Here is a 13991-nt window from a genome sequence, read left to right on the forward strand (position 1 = left end):
GTCTTAAGGGTTTGCCATGCCTCATTGGCTGTCTTAGCTGCTGCTAACCTTGGAAACATACTCTGGTCTACTGCTAGATACAACAACACACGGGCTTTTGAGTCCTTCTTCCTATTGTTCTTCAGCAGATCCTTCTCTCCCTGAGTTAATGCATTGAACTCAGTTTCATCTGCTGGTTCTTCAAAGCCATCTTCAACTATTTCCCATAAATCTTGAGAGGCAAGTAGGGCTGTCATAGTTATTGACCAATAATCATAGTTCTTCCCATTAAACTGTGGGAGCTGGGTGTTAAACAAACCCATACCAGTGCTTGTGCTGGCCATTCCTTGACTGTGTATTTAAAAAAAATGACTGTTGATACAGCAACACAAAAAAAACTTTTGAAATACCTGAATCCTTTGATGTCTGAGTCTTCTGTCTGCCTGAGAAGTTTTGCTGCAGCAACAACCTTCTCCCTTCAGCTTCTTGAACACCTTCAAGAGCCTAAGCCTGCTCTGATACCACTGTTGGGTATTTCCCAGTGGGGAGAAAATACCAAAACCAAGATTCAAACTAAATACAGAGGCAATGCTCTGTTTTACCTTACTCCAGGATCCTTTTGTGCACAGGAAGACTCAAAAAAAAAATCACTGAGAGACAGAGTATTTCACCATAAAAAAAAACTTTCTATTCATTAAAACCTGATACAAAGATTTATCACTGTAAAATCATTTTCATATTCACTGCTGTAAAAAAAACTTTTACAGGCTGCTGTAAAACAAAACTTTACTGCTGTAATAAAGATTTCATACTCCCCGCACTGCTGTGCATTTTTCATCTTGCAAATAAACAAAGTTCAACCAAAAACTTACGCTCCACCATTTTCGTATTTTACTTTACTTCACCGACAGTAAAAAAAAACATACATACATGTTTTATATAAGCTCCCACGTTTTTCATTTATGCAATATGCACTGCTGTGCGTTCATGGGAGTCAACCCCTGTTTTTTTTCGCTCCAACAAAACTACAACACAAAAAAAACTTACGCTCGCTCTTACATAACTAAATATAAAAAAAAACATATTATAATATATGCCCATGACTATATTTAAACACATGGGATGTATGCCCATTATTTCATTAATGGCCGCCACCATAAACTACGTAAACACATTAAATGCATTTAATTCCCTTCTCAGCGGTCAACAAAAAACTTCACGCAAAATCTGACTTGTCGGGGGCCCGTGCACCTTCCGGAGATCGACGGCGGAAAACACGCAGGGAGATCGGACGGTGGAGAGGATATCGGAAGGCAGATTTCCACCGATCTTTAACTTCCGATGGCTTTCGTTTGCTGATGTCATGCTGGTGACACGCGTCGCCTCCAAATCGCATCGGAGCAACGAGTACGGAAACTGCTTTTTGTTTGATAGCGGTGCGATATCCTTGGCGGTTTTAAGATTCTGTTCGGTGGTTTCGTGCCCGTTGAAATTACATTTTCAACAGTTTCCGGTACAAATTTTTGACATCTAGTAGCTAGAATGTATCGAGCTAGAATCTCTTAGCTAGAATGATTTGAATGTATCGAGCCAGAATCTCTTAGCTAGAATGATTTATGTTAGAAGTGCCATCAAAATGTAGCACACAGCCTTTATAATATGCGGTTTGATAGACATCGAAATTTTGGGATTTGTGGGTAGAGTGATTCGACCTGGATTCAATCCAGTTTGTGAGTTTTCAATTCGGGTATCCAAAGAAGGTTTGTATTTTGTGTTTGGAGAGGATCATCCAGATCCCAGATTCATCCTCACGTGTAACCAATCGACACCCTCGGAACCCAAAATCAGTCGGGTCAAACCCTTTAATAGGGGTGTACCCCATCAGTAAAGAACGAACTATGAGGTTTGTGATCGTGGGTTAAAGTTTCAATTGTTAAGGGTACCCCAAAGTTCCAATATGTGTACCCATCACACATTTTAAACTTGTAAATTAAATTCAAACTATGCAACCTATAATGTAATATACAATTTGAATTACAGAAAACTGACTGAGTTGCACACAAATCGCATAGCATAATGCCAAACTGTGCAACCTCTAATTTATTTGTTTAGAAATGATATCCCAAACTTTTAAGTAACCAAATAAAACATGCTGATGAAATATATAAATATGTCCTCCTGACTTTAAATAAGCTGAAGGGCGGAAACCAACTACCATTCAAGCAAGTAGTTATAATGTTACCGATGATTCGTCTGAGTAAAACTCAAGAACAAAAGTCATTTATCATTATTGTCCTCTGGGTATTCAATTTTGAAATGATCCAACGCTGTCTTGCCCTTTAATCCCTTAATTCCCCAGAAAACTCTCATGAATTCTCCAATCTCATATCCTTTGTACAGAGCTGGATGTTGTTCATCAACCAGGGATGCTGCAGGAGCAATGAAGGCATCGTGTGAAGGACTATAAAACGTAGCAACTGTTATACGTGTAGTGGACGCTTTCGTTACTGCTCGATGCTCAACACTCCTGAATCTCCCATTGCTCAGTACCTGAAAAATTATTGCCATTACTAATTCTGCTTTAAAACTAAGAAAAATTATATTAGATCACCTTTTGGTAATTACCTGCAGTTGATCTCCCAAATTGATAACGAAGGCGTTAGCTATGGGTTCTACAGCAACCCATTTTCCATTTTTGAGTACTTGCAAACCATTAACATCGCCTTGCATTAGAACAGTGACGCCACTTGAGTCTGAATGGCTTGGTAAACCAAGGGTAAGATCTGGGTTTGGGCATGGAGGATAGTAATTGGTAAGCATACTTCGGCTGTGTTTTCCAAAGCTTGTATTCAAGTAATGAGAGTCCAGCCCTAGAGCTTCAGAAATGGCAGCCAGTAGCCTTAAAACCAGTGCTCTCACCGCCATAGAATACCTGGCTGCGATCTCTCTGTCACCAAAACATAGGTTGGTCAATTTTTTTGTTGTTCGGGCTATATATAGAGATTTGGGAATGAAATCTGAGATATTCTGCAGTCTTTAGATATTAGTTTGGTCAAAATTATAAATTTAAATGATAAAAATAAAAATGATAATTCCATAAACTAAATATGTTATGAAAAATTAACCCAAAATTAACTCATCCAAAATCATATGTAACCCAAAAAGAAACCTGGAAAGTGAACTTCTTAAACAACATAGAAGCCCAAGAACGTAAAACATCAGCAATTAGAACAATTTATAATTGATTACCTGTAGGCTGCAGGTTTTTCGGGCCAAGAGTTCATGACTTCCTCCGGAGGATGACATGGGTGCCCTAAACATTCTATCCAGTAAAGGTCTTTTTCTCTGCTAACACTGAAAAGCCGAACCCTCTGCTTTGGGTCCTCTGAGTAGAGGCATGCTCGGTCCTCCACAGGCATTTCGAAGAATTCTTTAGCGATTTCCATCATGCTTTTCATGACTATCGCTGGCACGCCATGGTTCACTATCTGGCCTCAACAATATGAAACAAAATTGTTTGCAACCATTATATCGCAATTTTGCACCCAGCCAAGAAAGTTGTGGGTGGAGTCATCCATGGTGTGTAATGGTGATTTAAATATTTTAATGAGATGTTGATGCATAAGTCTCCGTTATTTAAAAATTTCGTGAAATCTTCTAAAAGGTTTTATTAATTTGATGAGCTTTTATTATTTTGTTTTGGGTATATTAGGAGGGATTATCACTATTTTTACAGTAGTTTTAGTGAATCTAACAAATCGATTATTAGAAATCAAAATTTGCAATTAACATAAAATCAGAAGAGTCAGATGAAATCATAACCCTAAATTAGACACGGGGAACCTGATAATTGACAGTCTAAGATTGCAGATGAGTTGGAATTGAGGTATATGGTGTACCTGGAAACAGCCATCCTCCTCCAATGCATGCTGGATTTCATGGACCACCCTTGTTCTGTTAGGGCCATCCAGGTCCTGGAGATCCACCACCGGAATGCTCTCCGAGTAAGACACCTCAGACAACTGGGGGCGTTCACTGAGAGGCAGGATATATTTACCCTCCACCTCACTTCTGTTCACTCCATTGGACAGTAGCTTTTCTATAATGACACTGAGGTCGCTCTGAACGTCTCCTGGTATAGATAACATTTCTGTGAACCACTGCACAGAAGGAGATGTTTCGAATTGGCTTCTTCTCAGAAATAAATTGAGGTACACTACATGGAATGGAAGTACAGGAGCATTCTTATTTAGTGCGCAATTATTATTCCATTCCAGGAGAATTCTTATTTAGTGCGCAATTATTATTATATTACCAGATATTTTTTACAACTCACTGTGTGAAAGTATGTAATATAGGGAAAGATAAAATAATTATTTTAATATTAATTTTAAATAAAACATTTTATATAAAAAAAATTGTGGGTTAATTTAATTTAATTTAGAGTTAGTTTTTTATTTTATTTATTTTTGTTTGTTTGCTATTTTTTTTTTTATATTTTAACACAGAGGAGATATGTAATTTATTTCTTGTTGGTTAAAATATAGGAGATGTGTAATTTTTTCATTGTTTAATAATGAAATGATGATTAATATAATAATAATAATAAAATATTTGTGAGTTTTAATGTGGATAAATTTGATCTAGCATGATAAATGGGATGAAATGATGACTAATATAATAACAATAAAAAAATATTGGTGAGTTGTAATTTGGATAAATTTGATCTAGCATGATAAATGGAGAGTTAACATGATTTTCTTTATATTAAGTTGTGAAAAATGTTTTTGAATATTAAAATATTTTAATATTTTTAAATTTTGATATTAATATTTTAATATTGTTAAATGTTTTATAAATATTTTTATATTTAAAAATTATTTTAATATTCAAAAACAATTTCACAACACTCCTTCAAGTGATCAAATCACTCAACTTGAAAACCCAAAAGGAGGTGTAACTCTCTCAAGGGATCAAATCACTCAATGTGAAAACTGAAAAGAAGGTTTACACATGAGAGAGTAGATCCCTCTCAAGCCTTGATAGATTTGGACTTAAATGGATTTAGGTTTAGGTTGGTTAATATTTTGTATTATATTATTACATTAAACTAAAACTAAGATGATTAAATATTTGTTAGGTGCCCTCTCAAGTGCACCTAAGATTTGGACATAAATGGATTTAGGTTAGTTAATATTTTGTATTTTATTTTTACATTAAATTAAGACTAAGATGCATTATTGACTTGCCTACCAATAATGTGTTTCTTCCTAACTTAATAAGTGAACCATCAAGTTGTAATCTAAAAATGTAACAAGATATAAAATATAGAATTATGGTTTACCCAAATGTGAGATGAGAGTCACGATATTATAAGTGGATCCCATGCAACACATCCCTTATTATTAAAAAATGATGACAAAAAATAAGGAAATTTTTCTAAAAATGTAACGAGACATAAAATATAGAATTATGGTTTACCCAAATGTGAGATGAGAGTCACCATATTATAAGTGGATCCCATGCAACACATCCCTTATTATTAAAAAAGGATGGAAAAAAGTAAGGAAAATCTTAAGAAATATTTAGGCAGTCACTTTCATTCACTTAAATACCCACCTTTAATTGCCATTTATATACACTTCTTCATTATTTATTAGTAGAGCTCAATAACTTATTTAGGTAGTGCTCACAAAAACCAAGAGAGCGAAAGGGTGAACCTGCTTTTAGAGTAATTGTAATTATCTAGAGCTAGAGCTCAATAACTTATTTTTGTAGTGTTCACAAAAAACCACAAGAGTGAAAGGGTGAACTTGCTTTTGGAGTAATTGTAATTATATTTTAATTTTTTATCTAGTTGTTGCTATTAAAAGGGGGCTTTTTTCTACTTGATAATTACATAAGGGGAGAATTGATATCTATTTTTATTTTTAAACATTCTTTAAGGTGCTTTTAAGCCTCAAAATATATGTAAAGCATGTTATAGGTTTTTAGTTGTTAAATGGTATTTTAGAATAATAAAATATAACATTAAAATCCAATATATGTATTAATATGAAAAATAATAGATGTACATATGCGTGTTTCAAAAAATTAAAGAGACATCTTGACATTATTTTGAAACATTGTATCGTTAAGACATAGAAAGATGTATCTAGACTTTTTTGTGTGTATATTGCTATAGGTAGTTATCCTATTACTTGAGCTTTCTATAAACAAATTGTGCAAAATATTTTGAAATGCCGAACATTTTTTCCAGTGGGTTTTCAATAGATGGACATTTGGTGTATTGTTACATCATGAGTTGATGTTAAGGTTACTAGCTTAAAACCTATGGGTAGTAAAATCTATCTAGCTATGTTGTGATGGTACTTAATCAATAGAGAGATTTAATGTTAAAAAAATGTAGCAAGAAAGGCTCAATTTGAATTTAGCCTTAGTCAAATTGAGTAAATCGAATTTCCACATCAATAGGACAACTTGGAGGTAGTTAACTAGTGTGACATAGATCTTGTCACTCAGTTAGCTCAGAAAATTCGAGTTAGAGGGCTTGGAGTTTAGATATGCATGTGTGATTGCTAAATTTTAGTAATACAGTTCAGTTATTTTTAGTTGCATTCAGTTAACTAACCTCTAACTATTGATAGAGTGAGTTGAAGGTTAGTTGTGCAATGGGAAAGGAGTCTAACTCACACATCTGTTAGTTAACTGATGAATCAACTCAAAATGAATAGTGCATGCAAATAATTTTAGTTCCTGAGCTGAAGTGGAGATGACAAGGAAGTCTAACATCAGTGTAGACTAGTTTTGAGTGTATAGGTGTTGCAAGAGTCATAAGATCAATCCTTGGGAATTGCACAATCAATTTGGAGGAAATTCCTATTTTTTGGGGGCTAATTTCCTCAGGTTTTTTGCATGGAAATAGGAGACTTGATGTGCAAATAATTGGCTAAGCATTGGCTAGAGTTTCTCATTGAGAAGAGAGCACAATTATTCTTTTGTAGGTTGAGTTGATTGACCGAGTTATCAATTGTAATAGTTTCTCTATTCAACGGATTAATGCAAAGAGGATTAAGGGGGTTTTTCCTACTTGGGTTCCCCTATAAATCATTGTGTATGTGTGGTTTTTCTTATTTCATGTCTATGCATGCTTTTCTAAATTGCGGTTTCCATTCTATAGATTAATAGAGTATAATTATGTCTCTTGTTTTTCAATTTGAAATCTTAAGCAATTGCAATTTCTATCAAATTTATACATGGTATCAGAGCCCTAAAATCACATTAGAACCAGTATTTCGAACTTGTCTCTTAGGAATTTTATGTAGTAGCTTTAGTGCAACAATTGTTCTTTAGGATCGGGAGAATGTCTTTCAACGTAGTGAGATTGGAGTATGCCCTGGAGGGTACCTCAAATTTCATAGCTTCGAAGGATCGAATGGAAGTAGTGCTTGATGAAAAAGATGTGTTAGAATATGTTAAAACTAACATTGCAAAACCACAACAGTCTGATGCACAATAATTAACCCAATGGAAGAATGATGTTGCAAAGGCCAAGAGAATTTTTCTGGAAGGTGTGAGATACCATGTGGTCTCAAATTTCCATGGAAAAGAGACACCATTTGTTATGTTGAACACACTCACCGAGCTATTAAAAAATAGCATTGACCATAGAAAATTGGCCCTGAAAGACAAACTTTGAAACATAAGAATGCAAAAGACTGATATTATTCCACAATATCTCTCTAGGTTTACTCAAGTTTGTAATGATCTTGGAGGAGTTGGGTGAATTTTGCAGAAGGTGTCCTCGTGAGCCTAACTCTCATAGGCATTCCAAAATCCTTGCACATCTACTAGGACTCTGTGAATGGAAGGAAAAAATTACTGAATTGGGAAAGGTTGTGGTCTGATTTGGTTCAAGAAGAGTTCAGGAGAAATAACTGATATGGAACATCATCCAAAGTTGAGGATGAAGAAAAATTTTCCTTGGTTGGAAAGGGGAAGAAGGGAAAATGGAAGAAGACCCATAGCAAACCTGAATCTAGTTAAAATAATTAAAATAAGAAAGACTTGAGAAAGATAAAATTCTCCCACTTCCATGAATTTGGGCATTATGCAACAAAATGTTTGCATAAGAAGTCTACCAAGAAGCCTTTAGGAGGAGAAGGAGGTGAAGAATTAGCTTCATAATTTGAATTAAACTACATCCCAATAGCATCCATGATCGACATTGCTATGGGGAGTGTGTGGTACCTTCATTCCTGTGCCTCATTCCATATGACAAGGTTCAAAGATTTTTTAGTAACCTCGAGGAGGACGATCTCCATATGCATATCGAAATGGGGCATGATGGGAGGTACAACGGTACCAGAATTGGTACTATCACCTTTGAGAGGGAGAAAACCTCTCCTCTTTGCCTCAAATATCTTATTTTTATACTTGAGGTGAAGAAGAACCTGATATCTGTAGCAGTATTGGAGGATCATGGATTTGATGTTATTTTTAGTAAAGGGAAAGCCTTTCTGAGACATGTAGCTACCAGGAAAGTGAAGAAAATCTGGGTTCGAGTGAAGAATCTATACAAACTTGAGGAGGGAGATTGCACTGCATTGAGCAATAAGGGTGAAAAGGTGCAACATCGAGATGTTGGAGGACTTTAGCACAAGATATTGGGTCATCTACACCACGATGCCTTAAAATTCATGCAATAAATTACGAGCAGTGTCCCTTGAATAACAAGATGTTTGCAAGGGTTTCACATTGGGGAAATATGTCAAATCCACTTTCAGTGGCCAAGATAGCAGAGAAGATGCAATCTTGGAGTGAGTCCACTCTCATGTTTATGGACCCTTTTCCTACAACCTCCACAACAAAACACAAGTACTATGATATTTGTATTGATGGTTTTTCTAGAAAATGTTGGATTTTCTTCATGTGGAAGAAGGATAAAGTTTTCTCAAAATTTGTTGAATTTAAGGGATTGGTTGAGAAGGAGATTGGGAACAAGGTGAAGGCTCTCACGAGTGACAATGGAGGTGAATTTATTTCACATGCACTCAAGGATTTCTATGCAAAAGAATGTATTTGAAGAGAGTTGATAGCACCCCATAACCCACAACAGAATGGGGTAGCCAAAAGGAAGAACAAAAGCATAGTGGGAGTAGCAAAGGCCATGTTGCATGATTAGAGGTTTTCATTGCATCCATGGGCATAAGTATGCAATACAATAGTTTACTTGTAGAACCAGTGTCCTCATACAATACTTGGCATGATCACACCGGAGGAACCTTTCTCTCAGAGAAACCTTAATGTGTCTCATTTCAGAATTTTTGGAGCTTCAGTTTATTGTGATGTCACCAAGTATTCAAGGAAGAAACTTCGAGCCTACAAGAGAGTTGGGAGTTTTTGTAGGATACACCGAAACTCCACACAATTATCAAGTGTATTTACCTTCACTGAGGATGACAATTGTGAGGAGAGATGTCAAGTTCGATGAGGAGAAGGCTATGATATGCTTTGTGGAATGAGAGATGAGTATTCCACCAGAGCAGGAGTTTCTAGGACCAAAGGAGGAGCCTCACGATGAGCTTTAGGAGGTTCTAGAGTAGCCACATGTAGTGGAGCATACAGGACGCAGAGTGGAGGTACCCACTTAACCAAAATCTTCTAGATACAGGAGAAAGAGAATGAAAGAAGATGATATATTGTTGTAGGATGCAAGGGAGAATGTGAGAGCCCCCACATCACAATGTAGGAAGAGGACGTCACCTAGTAGGTGTGGAGTACTAAAGAAGGTATGTTTTTCGTGATTATTTCAACATCTTTTCATTAAAACTTACAAACCTTTTGCATCATGAACTAGGCAGATGATAAGTAATTGTAATAAAATATGTAAGATCAATGTGCAAAATGAAAACACTGACAATTGTCATTTTCTTATGGAGGAAGAAGGAAAAACGAAATACTACCATTCCAAAGGAAAGGACAAGGCTAGGTTAACCGCTGTCCCTTTGACGGGGAACCACATGCAAACAAGTCAAACCAAATCAAAGCGTATCAACCAAGGAAAGAAAGTGGAGATATCGGCTCGGCGCAAGAAAGTAAAGAGATAACTAAGAGCCAATGGTTTGGCGAATCCCTCAGGATCCTTTGATCCTGAGGGAAGGCTGCTTTAACTATTTTTTCACCTAGACATCTCCGCCTTCACCATTATAAAGTGGGGCAGTACTATTAGCCCGGGGATAGTCTGTGATACTTCTATGCAACTTTTCTTAAAATTAAGACTTTGATCATCGACTCTCGTGGAGAAGTGATCTGCTCTAATTTTGTTTAATGCATTAATACAAACGGTTGCTATTTCATCTTTGATCCTGGAATAACTTCAAGTGGTGTACCCTTGGAGGCTAAGGGCCCGACCTTGGAGGAACACTTGCTCCTGTACTATTACTTTTGGTTTGTGCATGGTTTGTTCATCAGATTTATTCGGTAATGTAATATGTTCTATTATTTTACATCACAACTCTGTTACATCTGACCTGTTAAGTGATATCGTTTTTTGAGACAGAGACATCATAAATCTGCAACGCATTGCTGTTCCTTAAGTACTGATATAACTGGCTTTTACACGATACTGTTGCTGTTCAATTATAGAATGTCAGTGTTGTACACTTTTCCATTGGTATTACTGAATTCATCTTAGAGATTATATTTCCTTGCGATTGTTGAATCTATTAACGTTACCGTTCCATTACAAAATACAGTCGTATTCTTTATAACTAAGATTGATAATTGGATTACCAAGATCAGATTACTATTAAGGTGTGCCGTGTGCATGTATCTGTAGCTTTCAAAGCGTTGTTCTATAGTCCATTATTAATCAGTGTTTTTCTATTTCGTGTGCTGCTCGATTCATCCTTAAAGGTAGAGGATTGCAATTTCATATCTGTAGAACATAATTGTTGCATTTATTCTTGTACACTAAGATGTTGTTGCTTGTTAAATTCAGCTATTGTTACAATTCCATAGTCGTTGTTCCATTCCTTATCTATTATTCCATTTTTTGTTATTCACATTATTATTGCTTCAGTGTGTAGAACGATCTGAGACTGTAGTGGGCATTGACATTTGCTGTCTGGCCCCCAGATCAATGATATGTTCCCTGATTTCCTTTGGTTTCATCAGTTTACAAAGGGATGAGTTACTGCTACTGAACCCTTCACTGATAAATTGCTTAGTTTTCTGAATGTATGGTTTAGTCTTTAAAAGTAGTTTGTTGTAAACAAGCATCCGTTTACTCTTGTATTTTTGAGCACTATACTACTAGCCTTACTCTGGAAAATGATAGCCCCATATTGAGACACTCTTTGAAATAACGAAACGTTCCTGGATTGACAAATTAATGCGAGGTAATTAGAGGTGAAAGAGACCCTTTTTACAGCTCGAAATTTTGGCACCATTGCCGGGGAAAGAGTGTAGCCATTTGTCTCTTTTCAGAGTAGTGTAAGATCCTGCTAGGGAAGAATTAGGTTTTAAAAACGGAAGGTAAGAACCTACGTGTGGAGCATGTAACAACCCTGCTCCTCTGCCCGCTTTCCTACAGCTTTGTCATTGTTTTGTTTGGGTAGAATCTAGTTGTTGATTTGTTTGTGCATGACTCAGCAGAAAAAGCCAGAAAAGAATTCCAAACCTCTACCCAAGCCCGAAAAAGCTAAGGGGTCGGTGACCCTTGGCCGATCAACCTTTATAGACGAAATTTTTAAGAAAACAGAATCTCAGCCTTCAGTAGGACCCAGAAAATTTATTTCAAGAGAGCCTACTAGTTCCCTTGAGGCCACAGGATCACCATTTATAGCCTTTGTTGAGGTGCATAGTCAAACTGAAGAGCAGGATTTTCAAGAAATTGAAAATTCTACTCCATAACTATTGCAAGAAGGGAATTTCAGCAATATTTGTAAAGGAAGAGGAGAGACAGGGGAAACTGAGGAACCGAGGTCTCCTCTTGGGACAACTCAGCCATTGAGTAGCTCAGATAAGGGAAGTGCTGCAAAAATCCATTTTGAAGAAACTCAATCTCCTCAGACATTAGGCACTCTCATTATCCCAGATAAAGGAAGTGCTATTAAAACCATTCCTGTTAAAGCCATTCCCTCTCAACTTAGGAATACCCTCCTAGATATCCCAAAAGGTTATTGGCATATATTTGACCAAATGGCCCAAAACTAGCTGAACACCCAAACCTCTACATTACAATACACCATAGTGGATACTACAATGAATGCACCTATTAAAGCAATTCCTCTTCAGCATATCCCTACATTCCATGGTCTTACATCAGATGATCTGGACGCATTCCTATTTGAATTCGATGTGCTGTGTAGGGGATATGATTACACCACCGACCCCCATAAATTGAAATTATTTCCCTCTACATTAAAAGAGGCTACTTTAAAATGGTTTATGCGATTAGGTGGTGGAGTTATAAATAACTGGGATCAAATGAAAGAACCTTTTCTAAAAAAATATCAAGACTATTGCAGGTCTAGAGAACTAAAAGACGAAATATTTCAGATGGTAGCTAGACCAAATGAAACATTAGAGGAGTATGTGAAATGTTTTCAGTATAATCTTCAAGGATCTCCTTATGCATCACTACCTTTACCTGATAATGTGTTAAAAATAGCATTAATTAGGGGTATGAAGGAACAATGGATTGAAACGTTAAACATTATGGGAAAAGGAGATATTTATCAGGAAAATTTTGCTGACATTATTGATTTATGTATCAGGAGCTCAAGAGGCAGCACAAGACAAAAATCGGAAGAACATGATCAGTTTGTAAGAGATAATAAAATTTCGGCACAAGGATTAATGCATGCAGAAATTGGAAATTTATCGAAAATTTTTAAAACTGATATACTAGGGACACTAACAACACAACTTGACATTATGTAGGCCAAACAAAAGCAAGTGGAGGCAGAACAAAATTTGTCAATCTTCTGTCCCCGATGCAGGAAGAAACATAGCCATAAGGAGTGTCCACTTGATGCAGTCCAAATTTGCACCATTTGCACAAAAGACCACCTTACCGAAAGTTGTCGCTCACTTCCCATATTAAAAGCAGTATACAAGGAAGCAGAAGAAGAGCCAGAATCGGTGTATCTGCTCAATCAACGCCATCAGTGGCAGTCACGACAATCTGGTATGTTTTCAAACCCAACTTCTTCTTTTCAGCCTCCACCATATCATGCTCAACAATATAATATGTGGCAAAATCAACCCCCCTTCCCGAATTGGTCACAGCAGTCATTCCCTTCATCAACCCCATGGCTGAATCAAGCAAGCCAATCTAATTGCCCGAATTTTCCCTATGCCCCACCATATTGGCAAAGTAACGCATACCCAGCACAATGGACCCCTCCTACTTCACAAATTCAAGCGTGACAGACAAACTGGCAAAGACTGATGCATCAGCGAGTAGGAACCATTCTGCTCCCTCAACCTACACTGCTAGCCTTACAACAAAACCCCTAGTCTAACCTGAGACCGCAACTCCCAGCCCAACCCAACCCTAACCCAAATAACAGACTGGTCCAATCTGTTCAAATAGTAGAAACACCAGAAATAGGCGCCAATCTGAGGGAGTGTAATGATCTTCAACTAAGATCTGGGCGTATTATTGAAACTGAGGGAGATAAGACAGTTCATGTTGAAAATCCATTACCTAGAGAACCATTGTCACAAGAAGAGGATGTGAACAAACAACAAACTCATAATCAAGCAACCACATCCTCTCCCCCATTCCCCGAATGATTAATCATACCTCGACCTACACAATATCCTGATTTTGACATTCTGGGAGAGTTAAAAAATTTGTACATAAAAATTCCATTCCTCCAAGCCATTCAAGACATCCCGATATATGCAAAGACTATTAAAGAAGTGTGTGTAAAGAAACCAAGGAGGAATATAACAAACAATCCAAGAGTCCAAGTACTTGGCACTCTATCTGACTTATT

At 36.7% G+C, this 13991-nt stretch overlaps 1 protein-coding gene across 1 annotated transcript; it reads right to left on the bottom strand.

Moving 5' to 3' along the window:
* Positions 1-2135: 2135 nt before the first annotated feature.
* LOC149218165 (protein DMR6-LIKE OXYGENASE 2-like) lies at positions 2136-3573 on the bottom strand. Its single transcript, XM_089382356.1, has 3 exons — positions 3229-3573; positions 2605-2926; positions 2136-2529 (listed from the first exon to the last, which is right to left on the bottom strand). Exons 1-3 carry the CDS (start codon positions 3435-3437, stop codon positions 2257-2259), a joined length of 804 nt encoding a protein of 267 aa, XP_089238482.1. The 5' UTR covers positions 3438-3573; the 3' UTR covers positions 2136-2256.
* Between the last annotated feature and the right edge of the window lie 10418 nt (positions 3574-13991).

This window comes from Pinus tabuliformis, chromosome Q, assembly GCF_031772625.1.
Source record: "Pinus tabuliformis cultivar Carrire ecotype Pingquan chromosome Q, CPIR1, whole genome shotgun sequence".
NCBI classification, from domain to species: Eukaryota; Viridiplantae; Streptophyta; class Pinopsida; order Pinales; family Pinaceae; genus Pinus; species Pinus tabuliformis.

What these genes read in the sequence shown, in the direction of transcription:
- LOC149218165 (XM_089382356.1), bottom strand. Translation starts at nt 3,437, where the DNA reads ATGAAAAGCATGATGGAAATCGCTAAAGAATTCTTCGAAATGCCTGTG. An exon ending in GAAAAACCTGCAGCCTACAG is followed by an intron (nt 2,927 to 3,228) that starts GTAATCAATTAT and finishes TTTTGGTGACAG; the next exon opens with AGAGATCGCAGCCAGGTATT. An exon ending in ATTTGGGAGATCAACTGCAG is followed by an intron (nt 2,530 to 2,604) that starts GTAATTACCAAA and finishes ATAATTTTTCAG; the next exon opens with GTACTGAGCAATGGGAGATT.